The sequence below is a fragment of the Colletotrichum graminicola genome (genome assembly GCF_000149035.1).
Source record: "Colletotrichum graminicola M1.001 genomic scaffold supercont1.11, whole genome shotgun sequence".
NCBI classification, from domain to species: domain Eukaryota; kingdom Fungi; phylum Ascomycota; class Sordariomycetes; order Glomerellales; family Glomerellaceae; genus Colletotrichum; species Colletotrichum graminicola.
The window spans coordinates 509,550-526,966 of NW_007361015.1; the positions used below are offsets into that span (position 1 = coordinate 509,550).

Here is a 17,417-nt window from a genome sequence, read left to right on the forward strand (position 1 = left end):
AGATGACGGCAGTTTCTATTCGACTCCGTCCCGTGCCGGCTATCCGTTTCCCGCACTTCGTATTAGCGCACAAACGCACAACTTATTTATCCAATAGTTCCCGTTCTAGGTCACATCAAACGAGGAGAGGGTCATACGTATAATACCGACGGATCTGAGGGGTAGCCGGGCGCCCTGAAACGACTCTTCAATAAGGGGGCTTGCTAGCGTCCACAATATTGCACCTGACAACCTGAGCTTGATTTAGTGGTAAGTTCTCACGAGCTAGAGCACAAAGCAGGTAGGGAGATACGAATGAGTGAAGAAAAGGCTTGTATTGTGGGAAGATGAATCTCCCGGGTGGAGGGCCCATATAAAGGGGGCCCTCGAGCTCGTTCATGTGACATGGCACGTGGTGTGGCTGACGACAACCGTCACACATACACGAGCCTCCTGTGATATAAGTGTTTCTCAAGGCTCCGTGTTGAGTTGATGAAACTATTGAAAAGTTGTCTCATCTGATGCAATAATATGTGACCTAGTTGGGTGATCATCAAATACTGCGTATTTTCCCGACAGCGCTGCCAACTGAATCTTTGTACAGAATCAAGCGCCCATTTCCTTGCCTAAGACAGACAAAAAACAACAAGGAAATCCACTGCGGTAAGAAGATCGCTTCTCCTATGGGCCCTATTACATAGGGATGTGGATGCGTTCCAGATGCTTGTAGCCCTTGATGCGGGCTGGCGGCCATACTGGTTCTGGGGGCCGCACACCCCTGTTATCACTGCTGGAAGGCGGCCTCTAATACGAATCACCACGAAGGAGTGGCCTTCAAATCCTGTATTCCCCTTACCTACTAAGAACCTAGGATAGCATACTTCAATAATGACTACTGATCTATAACTTTTTGCTTGTTACTATAGTAATCTAAAAGTAATAGATATCCTCCTCTGTAAAACAAACAGATTTACTTAATATAGAGAAGGTTATTACTCCAACTACAGCAATGTTAAAGACGCTAGGAAATAAGCAGTCAGCTGGTCTAAACCTCTGTTAGTAGCACGATACAGGTGGTTTAGAAGTGGCGGTTAGTAAAATTAGTTTGCCTAACTAACTACTAGGTTCCGAGATGTTTAATCAATATTATATTCAAGAAGTTCAACAACCCTCAGGCCGCCTCGATATATGAGGCTACAGACTGGTAAATACCTTGGACCCAATACGTGTTGCCGGGGAGTAAATATACTGTAGATTCCGTGTATCCGACCCCAACATGTAATGTTTGATGAGGGATAGATCAGTCCTCATATCCAATATCCTCCTCCTCGTACACGTACTCCATTTCGGGAGCCGGTGTAATCAGGGCCCTAGCTTCCTCGTGTATCGAAGAGGCTGTCTCCAACACGTTGGTGAGCGACGTGGGGAGAGCATCGAACGGCGTGGCGAACGCGACGACGTCGACAGGCACGGTGGCACTCGGGTTGATCAGCGGCAGAGAGTTGACCCCGAGGTCACCCAGATCGCCATCGCAGTCGCCGTCCTCGCAGCGCAGGAAGCCCAGGCCCTCGAGCAGCTCCTCGTCGGTCGCCTTGCGCGTGGAGTTGCCCTCGTCGACCCAGACGTCCTCGGGGTCGAACGTCGCCGGGTCGAAGTCGTCTCTCTTGTTGAAACCGGGGCGGTTGGTCTTGCCGGCGACGATGTTGGCGGGGGGCGCGTTCCTGTACAGGCGCGTGTTCCTCTTGCTGGCCGGGTGCGCGTTGTACCAGGGGTCGTTGGTCATCAGCGCGAAGCCTGGGTCGTCAATCAGCGTGCTGGGCCAGCACGGGTTGGCGGGGATGCCGTCGTCGGCGAGGGCGTCCGCGGCGGCCATGTTGGTGAACTTCATCTTCATCACCCTGGTGGTCGCTGTGCGCGTCACCACGAACTTGGAGACGACGCGCTTGCAGTTCCGGACGACCTTGGCCAGACGCCGCCCCTGCTCGGGCGACAGCTTGTGCTGGGCGGGACAGACGCCCTTGAAAAGCTGGCCGGCGCCTGCGTTCTGCCCGCCGGGCACGAGACGGATCCATTGCCTCATGTCCCGACCCTGCCAGATGGCGGCCGGGGGGTACTCGTCGCGTTGGCAGTTGATGTTCCGGGCCTGCATCCAGCCATTGATCCACTTGGTATTGTGATCCTTGTGGTACTTCTCGACAACGGGCCTGATGCCACCGCCAGCCGCCGTGGTGCAGGTGAGGACATCCATGCCCCTCTGGTTGTTGATGACGGACCGGTAGTGCAGACACGGTTGGGGGTACAGCCCGCCGTTGCACGTCTTGGTCACCGTCTGGCGCTTCTGAACGAGCCGCGTCGAGGTCTCCGACTTGGGCCGGAATGCCGCGCGCTTGACAAGGCCGTTGCCCTTGAGGTCGCAGTGACTGTCTTTCTCGTCCGCCTTGTCCGACTTACCCCGGTCGCCACGATCGTTTTTCGAGGTGAGCGGCTTGTCGAGCTTGACGTCGTAGTCCTTACCTTGGAATTTGAAGATAGACTTGCCGGCCTTGGCGATGCCTTTGGCGCAGAGATTGGCGAGCGCCGGAACTGCGGCCTGTATGGCGAGACGAACGATCCATCCTGGTGAAGAGAGGGGTTGTTAGTATCCGCCAATGTTGAGAGATGAGATTGGGGAGGGGTGAGTTGTTAGTGCGGACTCTGGGACTTACCAACAATGGGAATGAATGTCAAAGGCGTGAGTGCGGCCGTGATGGCAATACGACAGAACGCCTTTGCAGCAACCTCGAGGGCCAACGCTTCGGCAGCAGCAATCGCAGCGTCAGCCGCCTCGTCCTTGATCTTCTCCTCCATCTGCTCCTTGCTAATGGGCGGCATGAAGCCTGCACAGCAGTAGCTCTGGGTACCTCCGCTGCAGGTCTGGTCCTCCTTGTCGCTGTGGTGGTTCGTGTTCTGCGTGAGCTCTGTTTCTAAATCGGCGCAGCCTCCTGTGCAGGCCAAGCCTAGTCCGCGGTATCCCCTCCATCGACATTTGCCCATGGTGGTTCCCTTGTTACAGCAGAGGGTGCGGTACTTGTCCTTGGGGCACCTGTCCATGGTGGAAAGAGACCCCGGCTGTCCGTTCATCTGGGTTGCCTCATGGTCGCCTTTCCGGCAAGGTTCACCACACTTGGTGGTGTAGCACACGCCCTTGACTTCTTCGTCTGCAATCATGTCCTCGGACAAGGACACCTCCTCATCCGTCCAGTCCTCAGGATATTGCAAGCTCTTACTATCCTGGTCCACCTGGTCTAAAGCCCAGATCATGGACCCTCCTACACCGATGTGGATTAGTATGGGTTATAACGTTCTCTAGTCTAATAATTTTCTTTTGTTGACATATGGTAGTCGATACGGGCTTGGGTTGACTCTTCTTACCTAGACAACGAGAGTTGGCGAACGACTTCTTCTTGAGCAAAGTTTCGGCGTCATCGTATGAAACCCACTGATCATTGTCCCAATGGATCCCTGTTTCGGCGGCATTAGCGCAGGCATTGGAGGTTTACAGTCGCTCGCCGCAATAAACTCACACTTGACTCCGGCCTTATCATCGGATTGGGGTTTGAGGTCTTTTTCCTCGATGATGTCAAAGATCTCTTGGAGAGTCAAGATGCCGGAAGCCTTGGAACACGGGCCCTCTTTCGCGCCACCCGTGAACTGGCAGACACCGTTCGGCTTGTTGCAACTCGGATCCTTCAGGGTGAACGAGCGGCCATAGTCTGTTCCTAGGTCAGCCATTGTACCGATGAGGCGAGAGAACAGAATAAACATCTGGCTGGCTGCTTACATCCTTGACCGAGGACAACCTTCTCGGGCTTGAGGCCCGCACGCCAGAGGAGATCCAAACCCATGTCGATCTCAGTGAGGTTGGTGTGTGCTGCGACAATAGGTCCGACGAACTTTGAAGCAGCATCCCACACGCCGTGGATGTCGTACGACATGATGTTGAACCAGTCGACATATGGCTGCATGCCAGCGAGATCAAAGTTCTGGAGGTACCAGTACGATGCAGGCAGAGTGATGGAGTAGCCAAAACGACTCCCGAACGCAGCCTTGATGTCTTTGCACAGCAGCACAAAGTTGGCAGTGTCGTCTGCGGTTCCACCGCGATCACCTGGGTCCTTGTCAGACGATTGTAGGAATTTAAGGGTGATGAAACCTACTAGCTGTTGGATACTCCCAGTCGAGGTCCATTCCATCGAATCCATAGCTCTGGTTGTCCCACACGTTAGCTCTCGTTCGTGACCTAGGTTAATGGCGTTCTCACCTCCATGAACTTGATCAGACCATCAATAAACATCTTTCTGTTTCCCGCACTCGAGGCCATGGTGCTGAAGGCCTTTTGGTATGGGCCGGCTGCGAGTGCATAGAGAGTTAGTCACCTGAATATAAACTGATCAATGCAAGGCAATGAATCAGATAGGGATCCGAAACCCCGAGACATTGCACAGGTTAGATTGTATGACGGGGCGCTTACGGTCGTTAAAAGACCAACCACCAACACTGACCCAAGTCTGTAGGCCAGCCTTCTTTTCCTTCAGCTTGGTGAAACGGTTGAGGAGGGTGCCAGCGTTCTTGTCCATGGGAACGATCTGAAACGATGACGGATCGAAGAAGACAAAAGCAAAGTTGATGTGAGTAAGGCCATCCAAGTTGAGGTCCTCGGGCGAAACGGCGCTGCAGGCTCGTGTGTTGGCCCATGATTCATAGTAACCGATGGTCCGCTTGTTGATGCTGCCGCCGTCCTTGCTGCAGGAGGGCCGCTTGACGTCGCCACAGCCACCGAATCCCTCCTGGCATCCGGCGTCACAGAAGTCAGAGGTTGAGCCACAGAAACTGGCGGGACAATGTCAGCTAGCTCCGGGTGTGGGGGGGTCTCTCAGCCGAGGCGGTGGAATCGGTGGACTTACCCAAACTTTGAGCAGCAAACACCAAGAGGACACGTCTGTTTACCAGGCTTGCCGTACTGGCCACACTCGGCTTTGGCATCACAGTTGGAGGTGCAGTTTGCGGCGCCACATTCCGAGGGGGAGTAACCGCAGAGACCGCTGCCGTTCTAGACGGCAAATCAACGTTAGATGAAGGAATTGCCAACACTGTATAATGTCAGAATGAGGAAGTATGGTAACATACACCACTGCAGCAAGCGCCGTTTACACATGGCGTGTTTGCATTGCAAGTTCCGACTGGAAGCTCGAGGTCGTCGGCGGCAACAGTGTTTTGCAACAGACCATAGGCAGAGTTGAGAGCAAAGTAAGATTCTGCAATGGCTTGGTGTAAAAGAATGGACAGGACCAAAGTGGTCCAAGAAGTCTGAGGAAGACGCATGGCTAGACAGACCAAGTGGCAGAATAGCCAGAAAAAGAGTGTAAGGGGGGGGGGTTAAAGAACGACTGTGAGCAAGACTCTGCAGACCTCGTTCATCGTGTGGGCAGCCATGGTCATTTAAGAAACTCGTTCTGAATCGAGATACCGAACTCACTTGCCTCGCAATCGTTCAAGATCCTTCAATAAGGAGAGCGGGACAGCGGCGCCACCCGGAATGCAGGGGTATCGCGCACCGCCTTTCGGCACGAGAATTAGTTCCTGCGTCTCGAGGGGTCGGAGACGGAATCTTTTTGCGGAAAGCTCGCGTCCGCTGGGGGTTCGGGCTAGATGCCCCAAAGGGGTTATCAACTGACTCAAATCCTACGAGCTCAAATGCAACCTGTAGCAACTAGTGCTTACTCTGAGCCATGTGATAAGCTTATTCTCGCCCTTGAGATAGCCTTTCGGGCCGCATAGGCTACCGGCTTGCAGAACCTGTTTTCGTATGCAGGGCACGCGTAGGATGCAGAACCCTGAACTCGCCACCTACCAAATGAGCCCATTAGTCCTTGGCAGCGACTATGTGGTCTAGACATCGTGGAATTGGACCGAGAAGTACCGCGACGGGTGCCTGATTAAACAAGATTTTACCTACCATCAGGATGCAGATTTACCCCTTACTATTGCATCGAACCCCATGATCCAGAACCTGCAGGACTTTTGAAATCACCCACTTTCGGCGTGGTAATATTGCTGCCTACCTTAGTGTCAGGTACTAGGCTCTTGGCAGGGAAGTGTGAAAAGATGCTGCCTGTGTCGTCCGAGTCGAAGGACAGTTGCGAATATGGAGTTTAACGCAAAGGGGTTGTTATTCCCGGTGCATCCAGACCCGGTGGAGTTTTGGGAACTCGAAGAGGGCTCTTATTAGGACTTGGACAACCTATTCATCCGGTCCTTGCAACAGCCTACCTGCTCACGCTTCATCACTCGCAAACTGCACTCTTTTGTTTGTGACGATGGTGTCTGCAAAGTCTACACTTGCCGTGATGGCACTTTTGCCGTTTGCCTTGGGCAAGTTGGGTTTCCAACTATATCCACTCATTCCTACTCAGCCCATGGCCGAGATGCTCGGCGTCAGTGAGAACTGCGTCAAGGCGCTGTAAGTCCTCTCACACGTCTTCTACTTACATCCCGAGTGCCCCAGACATCTGATTCGTCTCCAATGACTAGGAACACTACGTTGCCGTGTGATGATGACCTCTTCAGGTGGACTGTCAAGGTCGACGACGTCTACTGGACTGAGCAAGACGTCAGCACCCTTTGCGTCCCGGACTGTCAAGCCGACGCCCGGACATGGACGGAGACCGTCGCCTCCGCCTGCTCCGAGGACTGGCTCGTCGTCGGCGACCGCGCCGTGCCGGCCGAGACTCTAAGTCTCCGGTTCGTCGAAGGCCTGGAGATGGCCTGCTTGCGCGACACAGGCAGCCAGTGGTGTCTCCCCGCGTCCTACAACTGGACCGGCTCGGACGTCGTGCAGGTCGACTGCGCCGCAAACCCCGCCGACCCGTGGTGCATCAACCCGGCCAACGTGTCTGCTGAGAACAGCCGCATCTCCACCCTCTATGACGACGACCTCTTGTGCTCCGAGTGTTTCCTCAACATGATGTACCGCAGGGTGACCTCGGAGTTCCTCCCGGACACTGACCACTCTGACTACCTCGTCAGCGAGTTCCAGGACATCCAGTCTGTCTGTCAGACGAGCGTCGGCCCCCTGGCGACGCGCGCCGTCCCGCTGTATCCCTACGCATCGGAGCTGCAAGAGCTCAACGAAACGGCGCCGGAGCCGACAGGTACCCCGTCCACCGGGGCACCCATCGTTGGAGATGACGGTCTTCCCTGGGACCCGGAAGAAGACCCCGATGATCCCGGCATCGACGAGGAGATTCCCGACGGCGAAGAGGACCCCGATGAAGCCGAGCCGGAGCCGGAGCCCGCCGAGCCCGTCGTGCCCACCAACTGCACCGCACGTGCTGTCGATGTCCGGTACGCAAGCCTGGACGGTATCGAGGCGTGCAACGAGCTCGGCGAGGAGTATGGCGTCGCGACGGGCCAGCTCATGTACGCAACCGGCGCAGACGATTGTTACTCGTACGACTTTGTCTGCGTACCGGAGGCCTGTCAGCTGCTCCGCGTCAATGCCGGGGACACTTGGTACGTGTCATACACACGTTGTCGCTGAGAAATCAAGTCGTTTGAAAGGCTGCTAATACTTCGACAGCGAGACTATTTCGAAAGCCATCTCCAACGACACAGATCCAGTAAGCGTGGCACAGCTCATGACTTGGAACCCCAACCTCATGGGTGCTTGCGACTTCCTGGCCGAGAGCCAGTACATCTGCATCTCGTAAGTGAATACATCATGTTTCAACGCCATTGCCTTGGCCATCATTTCCTTGCCCATCTCAAACCTGAAAACCTAACGTCCGTTTCTCTCAGACGACCTGGCGGCACCTGGGTCAAGCCCCCCGATGCAGATATCCCCGAGAACTCGAACGGACCAGTCCGCGGTGGTCCGGGAAGTACCGAGACCCTCCCCATCGTCACGGACCCCTCCACCGTCCCGGACGACCGCAAGCAAGAGGGCATCCCGGCCAACTGCAACCGGTTCGTCAAGGCGGACAACACAGCTGCCTCGTGCTGGAAGATCGGCAACGACGCCAAAATCACCCAGACGCGGCTGTGGGAGCTGAACCCGGCCCTCGGTGCCAACGGTGAGCACTGCGGCACCCAAATCTGGCTCGACTACTACTACTGCGTCGGCACGGCCGAGGACGGCACCACCACCCCGACGTCTACGCAGAGCGGCCCCGCCACGACCGCCTCGGCGACGGCCTCGTCGGTGCCTAAGCCGACGCCGCAGCACGAGGGCACCGACCCCACCTGCAACAAGTGGACGCAGGCGGGCGATGGTGCCGGGTGCTGGCAGCTCGCCACGGACGCGGGCGTCGACCTCGCCCTCTTCTACAAGTGGAACCCCGTCCTGGGCGCCGACGGCGAGAACTGCGGCAGCATGATCTGGCCGACGTACTACTACTGCGTCGGCGTCTCATCCGCCGCCGTGACACCCACTACCACAGTGGCACCCCCGGCGACGACGACGGCCCCGGCCAAGCCCACCAACACGCAGGCCGGGATCCCGGCCAACTGCAGCCGATTCGCGCAGGCCGGAGACGGCGCGTCGTGCTGGCAGCTCGCAAGTGACAACGGCATCGACCTGTCGGTCCTGTTCGCCTTGAACCCCGTCCTTGGGCCCGCGGGAGAGAACTGCGGCACGCAGATCTGGCCGGACTATTACTATTGTATCGCGACAAGTTGAGCTGGTGACGGGACGACGTAAAGACCGCGTCCACTGTGGTGGATCAGGTGTTCATGTACATATATATCCATGTCATTTGTCTCAAATTCTGGTGTGCTATAGAATTGGTGATTATCACAATCAGAGACCGAATCGAAACCGTGTACTGCGATGCTATAGCAAGGAGAAACTCGCCCGTCAATCCTCGTCTGACCAATCGTACTGGTCATTCATAATGGCTGCGCGCGCTGGCACGGCAGCCCGGAGAAACTCCTCCTTTCTGAATGCGCTCGGCCAGCCGTACTCGCGGTACAAACTCTTGATTGCCTGTTACCTGTTAGACACTTTCCGGTGGATCGACTGGGGCGTGGGTGCATCATCAGACTCACCTTGGCTTCCGCGTCCTTTGGGGCACAGATGGCGGCCCCGAAATTCCCCGCCGCGGGTGCTGGGACCAGCTTTAGGGATGAGATTTCATCATGCATCTTGTCGAAGAACGTCTTGAATGAGAGGGCCTTTGCGCCAAGCCACGGCTTGTCCTCTTCCGCCTCAGGCGGTGCGTCGTCGTATAGATAGTAGTCATCTCCTTGGGGGTAGACGCATCCTGTAGGTAAGGTAAAGCAAATCCTCCGTCAGCACGTTCTGTCAATGAATTAGAGAAAAGAGATGGGGAGGTCTAACCTCGCTCCGTATCAATCACCCAAATCACACCAACCTCTGCCTCCTCGTGTGTCAATGAGATGATGTGCGGCGGCACCGGCTTGTCGAACGGCCCCAGACCGAGCATGGCGAACGGCAGCTGGTGCCAGTTTGGATCCTCGTCCTGTTCAGGCTGCCATTTGTTCCTGAGGTACGACCGGACCATCGTCTCGTAGTAGACCATGGCATCGTCGTCTGCGGCGTCGCTGCCGGGAGGGCCAGCCCGCGGATATGGGAGGTGCCGCAAAAGGTCTATAACCGTCTCCGACCGGCCCAGCGTCTGCAGCGCGTCGACGTTGAGCTCCGCATTGGACCATCCCGCTGGCTCTGGTGGTCCCTGAACGGCCTCCGGGTGCAGATGGCCCATGTCGACAAGCAGCTGGTAGTGGCGCTTCACAAGCTCGACGAGCGCATCGCGGTCGTAGCCAAAAACCTCGGGCGGCTCCCTAGCAGGCTTCTTCTTGCGACGGAACATGGCTGTGTGTGTAGGGGGGGACGGATGGGTATCAGGGGATATACGTGCGAGAGGAAGGGCAGTTAAAGAGAAACACAGATTAATAGTTGATGATGCTCGGCTCAAAGCATTTCACAGGTCGCAAAACACGTGTGAAGACAAGGAGGGAATGAATGCTTGTTATGTACCTTATCGACTTTTCTCAAGCGGTGTAGATGTATGGTTAGCTTGTTATTCCCGGGATGAGGAGGGGGCGGGGTCAATGGTTGCCAAGCACAAACAGCTTGCTGCCTGCTGCAAATCTCCCCCCTGGATACATGCGCAGGGGTGTTTTTTTGCCTCTGAGAGATCTAGATTGGGCGACAAATCTCGACGAGTATCCGCGTCTCGGTGGCAGAGAACTAGCACCGGCGGCATCGGGAAACATTTGTCGTATTTTCTATACATCTGCCTGTGTGATACGTATCAGTAAGTTTTGCAGAATGTTTAGAAGCGGCGGCCATGTGGCCATCAAACGCCGGTTGCCAAACTCTTCTCGTCGCCGTGACATTGATCGCTGCCAGTTTTTCATTTGGTCAATGCCACAAAAGTCGATACCATTTCACAAGGCTTATGACCCTCAGTTGTCCTGGTTTGACATGACATGGGTTTACCGAGCAAGGAGAAACATGAATCCCGGCTTATTCTCTCATTTCAGCTCAAGATCGGTAAAAGGTTTCTGCCTGGTGATGAAACCCATGGCAGGCGATGAAAGCTCATAGGCCACTTAACAGCGACTATGCGATGATAACGGAGATCCCCGAGAACTGTCTGTGTATGGCCTTGTGAAGACAACGGAGCATGGATAATGTCGTCTTCTGAGATTTGATGATCCGATCCACCCGTCTCTCAATCAATTGAAAGTAAAACCATAAAAAAAGAAGGAGAAAAGGGAATACTAAATGTGGCAGTTGTATATTACTACAAGAACCGGGAGCCAACCCCGGACATGGTGTACCACCTATTAAAAGAGGGGGAAAAAGATACTATTGACTTTTCCCAGCGTGGAGCGCCTGACAATTGATAACAAGAAGACGAGGCTATCGCGATCGATCCTAGATATAGATACGACGCTTCGGAAATTCTGCTTGGGGAGACTGGATACATGCATAGTAGAATTGTCCATAAGCCGTAGACTAACCTTGTTTTCTACAATGGGCACCTTCTAGCCTGCGCCGAGGACAAGCTACACAGGACTCGCGTCGAATTCTTAGGCATCATCAAGAACACCCCTCAATACCAATATGGGACCCCAGCCGTAGCCAACAGTTGAGCAAAAGACCGTCTTAGGACACACTTAAACGCGACTTTATGCAGGCGAACTACAACTCTGGCGAGTTTGCCAGTTTTGCGGTAAACGAGCATCTACATCTTCTTCCCCTACATGCCTGTTGTGTATTTTATTATCCAGTCCTAAATTTGGAGGAGCTCAAGTTCTCAGGATGGCAAGAAGATCAAGCCAAACGAGACCTAGAGCAACATCCGGAGCTTGGAAAGTGTTGGGAGGGCGACAGCCTAAGTGAGGCGTTCGCAGGAGCCCACGGCCAAAGAACAAGGCCATAACCATCGAAAACACGTGAAGGATCCTCGTGACAGTAATGTAACCGAGTCTCTCATCTTTACCTCAATAAAACCGGGCCATGTCCAGCAAGCTATACAAAACTCCACGCTCCAGACAGGCCTTGGGTGCTTCTTTTTTTCATCATCTTTACATTTTGACTTCAAACCCGCCCTCGCCGATTAATTCTTAGATGACGACGTTGAATCCCCTATGCCTTGAGGATCTTGTTCAGCTCCGTGACGATGGCATCGCCGACCTCCTGGGTGCCGGCGGTGCCACCGAGGTCCTTTGTCCTTATACCGTTGTCGATGACGGCCTTGACGGCATCCTCGACGGCCTTGGCCTCCTTAGGCAGGTTGAGAGAGTAGCGCAGCATCATGGCGACAGAGAGGACCGTACCAATGGGGTTGACGATGCCCTTGCCGGAGATGTCGGGGGCAGAGCCTGCACGTCGTTAGCACATTCGGAACGAGACAATGGTAGAATTGAGGGCCGACGTACCGTGGATAGGCTCGTAGATACCGTTGCACTTGCCCTTGCCGTCGGGAATGCCGCTCAGGCTGGCACTGGGCAGCAGACCGATGCTGCCGGGGATGACACTCGCCTCGTCGGAGATGATGTCACCAAAAAGGTTGCTCGTAACAACGACACCGTTCAGCGCGCGGGGGCTCTTGACGAGCAGCATGGCGGCGGAGTCGATGAGCTGGTGCTCGATCTTGAGCTGGGGGAACTCCCGCTCGAACAGCTCCGTAATGACCTTGCGCCACAGTCTACTCGTCGCCAGCACGTTGGCCTTGTCCAAGCTCCACACCGTCTTCTCGCCGCGGGCAATGGCAAGAAAGCCCGCCAGGCGGCCGATCCGCTCAACCTCCTCGCGCGAGTACGGCTCGCTGTCCCACGCCTTGCCGTCGCCCGTGTCCTCCTTGCGCTCGCCAAAATAGATGCCGCCTGTCAACTCCCGGACGATGACCATGTCGGTGCCGCGGCAGACCTCGGCCTTGAGGGGAGAAAAGTCGACGAGGGCCTCGGAGGCGAAACTGCAGGGGCGCAGGTTACCGTAGGTGCCCATTTCCTTGCGAAGCTTGAGAAGCCCCTGCTCCGGGCGGACGGCGCCGGTACCCCATTTCGGGCCGCCGATCGCGCCGAGAAGAACGGCATCGGCTCCGTTGGCGGCGGCGAGGGCCTCGTCAGTGAGAGGGGATCCGGTGGCGTCGATAGAGGCCTATTCGGGCGTGTTGTCGTCAGTGTGTGCTCCTCAATTGGGTCATCTGCTGGGCGCGGTCGGGTGGATTGCTTGGGACTTACACCGCCGAGGAGGTGATCCTGCAAGTTGAACTTGCCGGCCGAAGGGCTATTGGCCTCAATTGTCTTGAGCACCTATGAAAGACGAGAATTAATCAGTCTCATGGTGCATGCCTTTCTGCTGACGATTGAGTCCATCGGCCTACCTTGACAGCCTCCGCGACGACCTGGAATAGGGTTTGATTAGCTTTCTTGCCCCCTCATCTCCTCGCGTCTGCCGAGCGAAGCTCCTGTTAGGCTCACCTCGGGACCACAGTGGTCGCCAGCAAACACGACAATGTTGTGCGTCGCCATATTGAATATGATTGGGAGGGAATGGGCGTTCGTAGGGAGGCTTCTAAAGAAGAAAGGGGTATCTGCGCAATGGGAGAAGGAAGGTTGTCGAGGAGAGAAAGTGTGAACAGCGAACGACTTGCACCGGTAACCTAAACAGATGAGCTGCGGCCCCGCATCCCACACAAGATTTAAAAAGTGCAGGCCCGGCCTCAACCCCGCCTTCCGAAGTCGGAGGCTCAGGGAGCTGCGAGCTCAGCTCTTGCCCCGCAGCCCCAAACACCCCGCAAAGCTTCGGGGCTTAGTTCGGCTTCTAGCGGTGCCCGGTTCGTTCCGGTTTCCACAAATTCGTCTTCTTCCGTCCACCTCATCCGACGACGACCATTCCCATGTACGTAGGGTGGATTTGGGCAGAACGACACAAGTCAACGACCTGCCCGTGGTATTACCGGATTCGTTTTCCGTCCTCGGGTAGAACACATCTACTGAACACTGATCTCATCACAGTTTGTCTTCCCCATTTGACGGCGACCTGTGCATCGTCACTTTACCTCAGAGCGCCTCGGAGCGAAGTCTCAGCATCATCTCATTGGTTATTTATCATTAAGCCGCAAGTTTATACTTGGGTATCATATGTACTCATCAATATCCAAGATGATTTGATGGCGAATCGCCCCGTCCTCTTTCTAGACTTTTTGTTCTTTTTTCCCCTGAGTACCATCATCGGCTTTATCGCATCTGGTCATTATCATTCAGCTCGACCGCATCCATGGATTACCGGAATGATTTGCGAGCCAGAGGGCTTGCCCCTGATGGACCCAGCGCCGGGCCATTGCCGCGCAGCCGACCACCCCGCATGTTGGGCGTGTTCGAACAGAAAGCACAGATATATACAGTTGGGATCGTCCGCCTGGAGATGTTGATGCACAAACCATGAAGCCACATTTCGCAAGATTCGCTGTCCGACTGTCAGTCCCGGTCAAAGTGAAGACATCCTGTGTAGGCTGGCTGGAAAGGGATCGGGCAACATACCATTGAACCATGTACTCTCCTTGTTTATTTGCTCCGTTCCGACAAACGCACCGAACGTTATAGGTCGCCTTTGTTGGAGACGGAAGGCTGACTTCGGTGAATGCTGTCGGCGACACCAGCCCCCCATGGCTATCTTGAAAACTCCCGGGCGCAAACAGCTGTGACGCTTGGCTGGACGGGGCCTGCGGCCCTCGCCTCTGCCTGTTCTCGACCAGCTTCCGTAGTTCGCTTGCTGCGTCGCCACCCTTTCCTTGCGGCTCGTGCATGATGGTCTCCGCTTCACTCTCGGCGTCATGTTGCGAGACTGACGCACCGAGGCTGCTCGAGCTGTGTTCGCTGACACTTCTTCTAGATGAGTGGAACACAGAAGCGGAAGATGGTCTTCGAGGGTCGGGTAGTGCAAAAGAGGTATTCCGGCTGGGGATGATGATTGGCTCGTCGTCTGTTGAAGAGTCGTCGTCGTCCGATTCCCAGCTCTTCTCCCTCCGTGGCATCTCCCGGGTTATCGGTCTTCTCTGCGTGTTACTGGCCATTGGGTCGTCCAACACCATTGTGGCCTCTGCCCTTGCTCTGCCTTTCGAATCGATAGTGAACTTGACAGCGGTCCGCGTGCGCGGGGGGGTTGCCTCGGGTATCGAGGTCAGGCCGGAAGGACGAGAATGGTGGTGTTTGAGAGGCGATGTCCTGCCGGAGGGACGGCTCGGTGGCCGGCCCGGGCCAAATGCTGGCCCGTTGGTGGCCTGCGGTCTTGGTTGTATGGCTGGGGCGAGTTTGGGCAAAGCTGCCTTTGCCAATCCGCGGCGCCCTCGGTTCTCGCTGACACTGCGCTGCAGGCCGTTTGAGCGGCTGTGTGACTTGGCGGGCGAGTTTATGGATGTATTGCCGGTTGGTCTACCAGTACCCAGCTCCTTCGTACTGAAGGAACGCCGAATGTCGGTGTGCATTGGTGCTCTGGATTGGGATTCCGCAACAGCAGCCAAGGCGAACTGGGCTGAGCCTTGCGTCATGGGAATGGCGGTGTTCATGCTAGAAGACGACGGTCGGCCAAACAGCAGGCCCGGATCAACTCCGCCCGGGCTCCCGAGGCCAAAGGGGTCGTCCACCGATGTCGAGAACGAGGTCGATGACATCGACATGTCTGCTGAGGCGGAGTGAATAGCATGCATGGCAGGCTTGGGAGCCAAAGGCCGAGTCCGCTTGGTAGGCTGAGAGCTCTCCTGACTACTTGGAGGTGGCAGAGCACTTGCCTCCTGGAACATTTGCGAAGCGTCGAACGACGGCATGTGGCGGTGACCCGAGGTGTGGAATACATTGGGGCCAAAAGAAAAGTCGATATCCATTCCTGACATGTCTGGACTCGGATCCCAGAAGCTCGCAGAGCCATTTGCCGGACCGGTCAAGGGGAACCCGAACATATCGGTGGCGTTCACAAAGGCCGCTGCCATGTTGGGGTGTTGTGGGGTCCCGGAAAAATCTGGCTGGCCGTAGCCGTGATCATTTTGCATATTGTCGGCCTGGAGCTTTGAAACCAGTTTCCGGCCGCCTTTGTGGGAAGATGGAGGAGGAGTGGCCGTCTGCCCGTTCAGGTCCGCGACGCTCTCCCTGCCTTTGGACTTTTCTGACACCACGCCCTGCGATACGGTCTCTGGGTTCGGCGGCCCGCCCTTTAGGCCAGGAAGCTCGGGTTCTTCGTTCGGGGGTTTGGGAGAGGAAGGCAGTCGTTGAGCGGCAGCAACTGGCGGCAAGGGTAGGTTGGGATTGGGCGAGAAATGGTTGGCATGTGTTGCTATCTGTGCAGCAAGGCTCTCGGCGGACAAGGGCCTCTTCAGGGTGGCCGAAGGCGGATACGTAGTGGTGGAAAAGTCGGGGAAGGAGCCCGGAGAAGCTCGAAGATTGCCGGGGGTTGTATTGAAGACGGAGTATTCCTCTGCAAAGCGAGGCGTCCAACCGCCAGCGTCGTCAAAGTGGCCTTGTCGCTGTTTGGGGGTCTCGAAGACGGGACTCGGGAACGTGGCGGAGGTGGGAGTCTGTTTAGGTGTGGGCGATTGAGCGTTTGGGTTTCCAAAGCTACAAACGAGTTTAGGTTAGCCAAGGAGGTTCTGGCAGGAAAGCCGGCCTGTTGATCTTGCGGCCTGTTGGGAGGCAGAAGACCAACGTGAACGGGGTAGGCTGGTTGAAATCTTGCCTGGACGCCAACTGATCCCCACTCATAGCAGTTCTACTGTAGTTCACACAACCCTAACTCGACATAACGTGAACCACCGTCACCAAGCGGAATTGTCGCGTTTCGAAGATGCTGAGCGGTTCCGAGCAAGGCCAGAAAACGCCCAAGGGTCGCAATCGGGTTGGAGGCGAGCAGAGGCAGGGCGGCGTGAAGTTGATGGATCGGCTCGTGAATGTAGATATGTGGGGCTGCCCAGGGTCGTATTTCATTCATTGATCATTACAGTGAGGTCGAAGACGGTAGAGTCATCAACAGGGAAATAAAGCGAGGGACGAAGAAAGGACTTGTGTGAACAGAAGCGTTTCCAAGTCCTTGATCCGAGGCAGGGTGGCTGGGAGTCGAGGGGGCGGTTTGCGGTTTGCAGGCAGGGAGGTCCGTGAGGTCAGGAGAGACAGCGAGCGTAAGCGTACCAGTGGAAAAGAGGATACAGAAGCAGAAGGATATCTAGTCGTCAGAGTCGCGAGAGAGCAGAGCAACAGCCTTGGCCGTAATACTAGGCATGCACAGCGCAGAATCGGAGGTTGCCGCAGCACGAGAGGAAGGAGGGGGGGGAGAGGAGGAAAGGAACGTCCAAGGGCCAATGATTGACCGTGAGAAGAAGAAGAATGAGAGAAGGAAGGTAGCAATAGCAACTACAGAGAGCTGCAGGCAGTTGCAGGAGCAGGTATGTAGAGTAGCAGTTGACAGTAACCGTACCTCGCTGTGAAGAGGCGTAGGTAACCTCAGGACGGCGCACAACGGTACGTAGAGAGGCACAGCTAGGCAGAGATGGGGTTTCCCCCTTCCCCTCGTTGGAGACGTGTTGATGCTTGGTAAATTTTTTTGATATGTGTGCACGGGTACATGAGGGTGAGGTACCTCGAGTTAAGGCAACCCGGTGGTACCTATCTTGGTGGCTAATGCGTTCTATTGGCGGAGGACGACGTGACAGGAGCACTGTCCAGCGGAGCACAGCGCACCTGGTGTGACTAGACTGCCCACTATCCGTGATAAGCTACAGGCTCTGCTAGGAGCTTCCCGGGGAACGACGGTTGCTCATCTCGTTGAAGGTTCGGTCAATTAAACCAAGAGACGTTTGCTTCTTGACCTCGTTCGCCCTCCCGTCCGTTGTTTCTCTCTTTCTTCGACATGGAAGCCACCTGCGTCTGCACATGACAGC

General features: G+C 55.6%; 6 protein-coding genes across 6 annotated transcripts; 1 reads left to right on the forward strand and 5 right to left on the reverse strand.

Moving 5' to 3' along the window:
• Positions 1–1,279: 1,279 nt before the first annotated feature.
• Positions 1,280–3,279, reverse strand: GLRG_03689 (uncharacterized protein; the record flags this gene model as incomplete). Its single annotated transcript, XM_008094374.1, has 2 exons — positions 1,280–2,595; positions 2,685–3,279. The coding sequence occupies 2 exons, from the start codon at positions 3,277–3,279 to the stop codon at positions 1,280–1,282; spliced, it is 1,911 nt and encodes a 636-aa protein (XP_008092565.1).
• A 458-nt stretch (positions 3,280–3,737) lies between these two features.
• Positions 3,738–5,340, reverse strand: GLRG_03690 (glycosyl hydrolase family 18; the record flags this gene model as incomplete). Its single annotated transcript, XM_008094375.1, has 5 exons — positions 3,738–4,178; positions 4,280–4,368; positions 4,490–4,848; positions 4,923–5,068; positions 5,146–5,340. The coding sequence occupies 5 exons, from the start codon at positions 5,338–5,340 to the stop codon at positions 3,738–3,740; spliced, it is 1,230 nt and encodes a 409-aa protein (XP_008092566.1).
• Positions 5,341–6,365: 1,025 nt separating this feature from the next.
• On the forward strand, positions 6,366–8,695 carry GLRG_03691 (LysM domain-containing protein; the record flags this gene model as incomplete). Its single annotated transcript, XM_008094376.1, has 4 exons — positions 6,366–6,478; positions 6,550–7,530; positions 7,598–7,723; positions 7,816–8,695. 4 exons carry the CDS (start codon positions 6,366–6,368, stop codon positions 8,693–8,695), a joined length of 2,100 nt encoding a protein of 699 aa, XP_008092567.1.
• A 177-nt stretch (positions 8,696–8,872) lies between these two features.
• Positions 8,873–9,848, reverse strand: GLRG_03692 (uncharacterized protein; the record flags this gene model as incomplete). Its single annotated transcript, XM_008094377.1, has 3 exons — positions 8,873–9,001; positions 9,064–9,278; positions 9,356–9,848. The coding sequence occupies 3 exons, from the start codon at positions 9,846–9,848 to the stop codon at positions 8,873–8,875; spliced, it is 837 nt and encodes a 278-aa protein (XP_008092568.1).
• Positions 9,849–11,635: 1,787 nt separating this feature from the next.
• Positions 11,636–13,023, reverse strand: GLRG_03693 (3-isopropylmalate dehydrogenase; the record flags this gene model as incomplete). Its single annotated transcript, XM_008094378.1, has 5 exons — positions 11,636–11,871; positions 11,929–12,649; positions 12,733–12,804; positions 12,876–12,896; positions 12,973–13,023. The coding sequence occupies 5 exons, from the start codon at positions 13,021–13,023 to the stop codon at positions 11,636–11,638; spliced, it is 1,101 nt and encodes a 366-aa protein (XP_008092569.1).
• A 753-nt stretch (positions 13,024–13,776) lies between these two features.
• Positions 13,777–16,245, reverse strand: GLRG_03694 (PHD-finger domain-containing protein; the record flags this gene model as incomplete). The annotated part of the gene is made up of 3 exons (XM_008094379.1): positions 13,777–13,960; positions 14,035–16,101; positions 16,190–16,245. The coding sequence occupies 3 exons, from the start codon at positions 16,243–16,245 to the stop codon at positions 13,777–13,779; spliced, it is 2,307 nt and encodes a 768-aa protein (XP_008092570.1).
• Between the last annotated feature and the right edge of the window lie 1,172 nt (positions 16,246–17,417).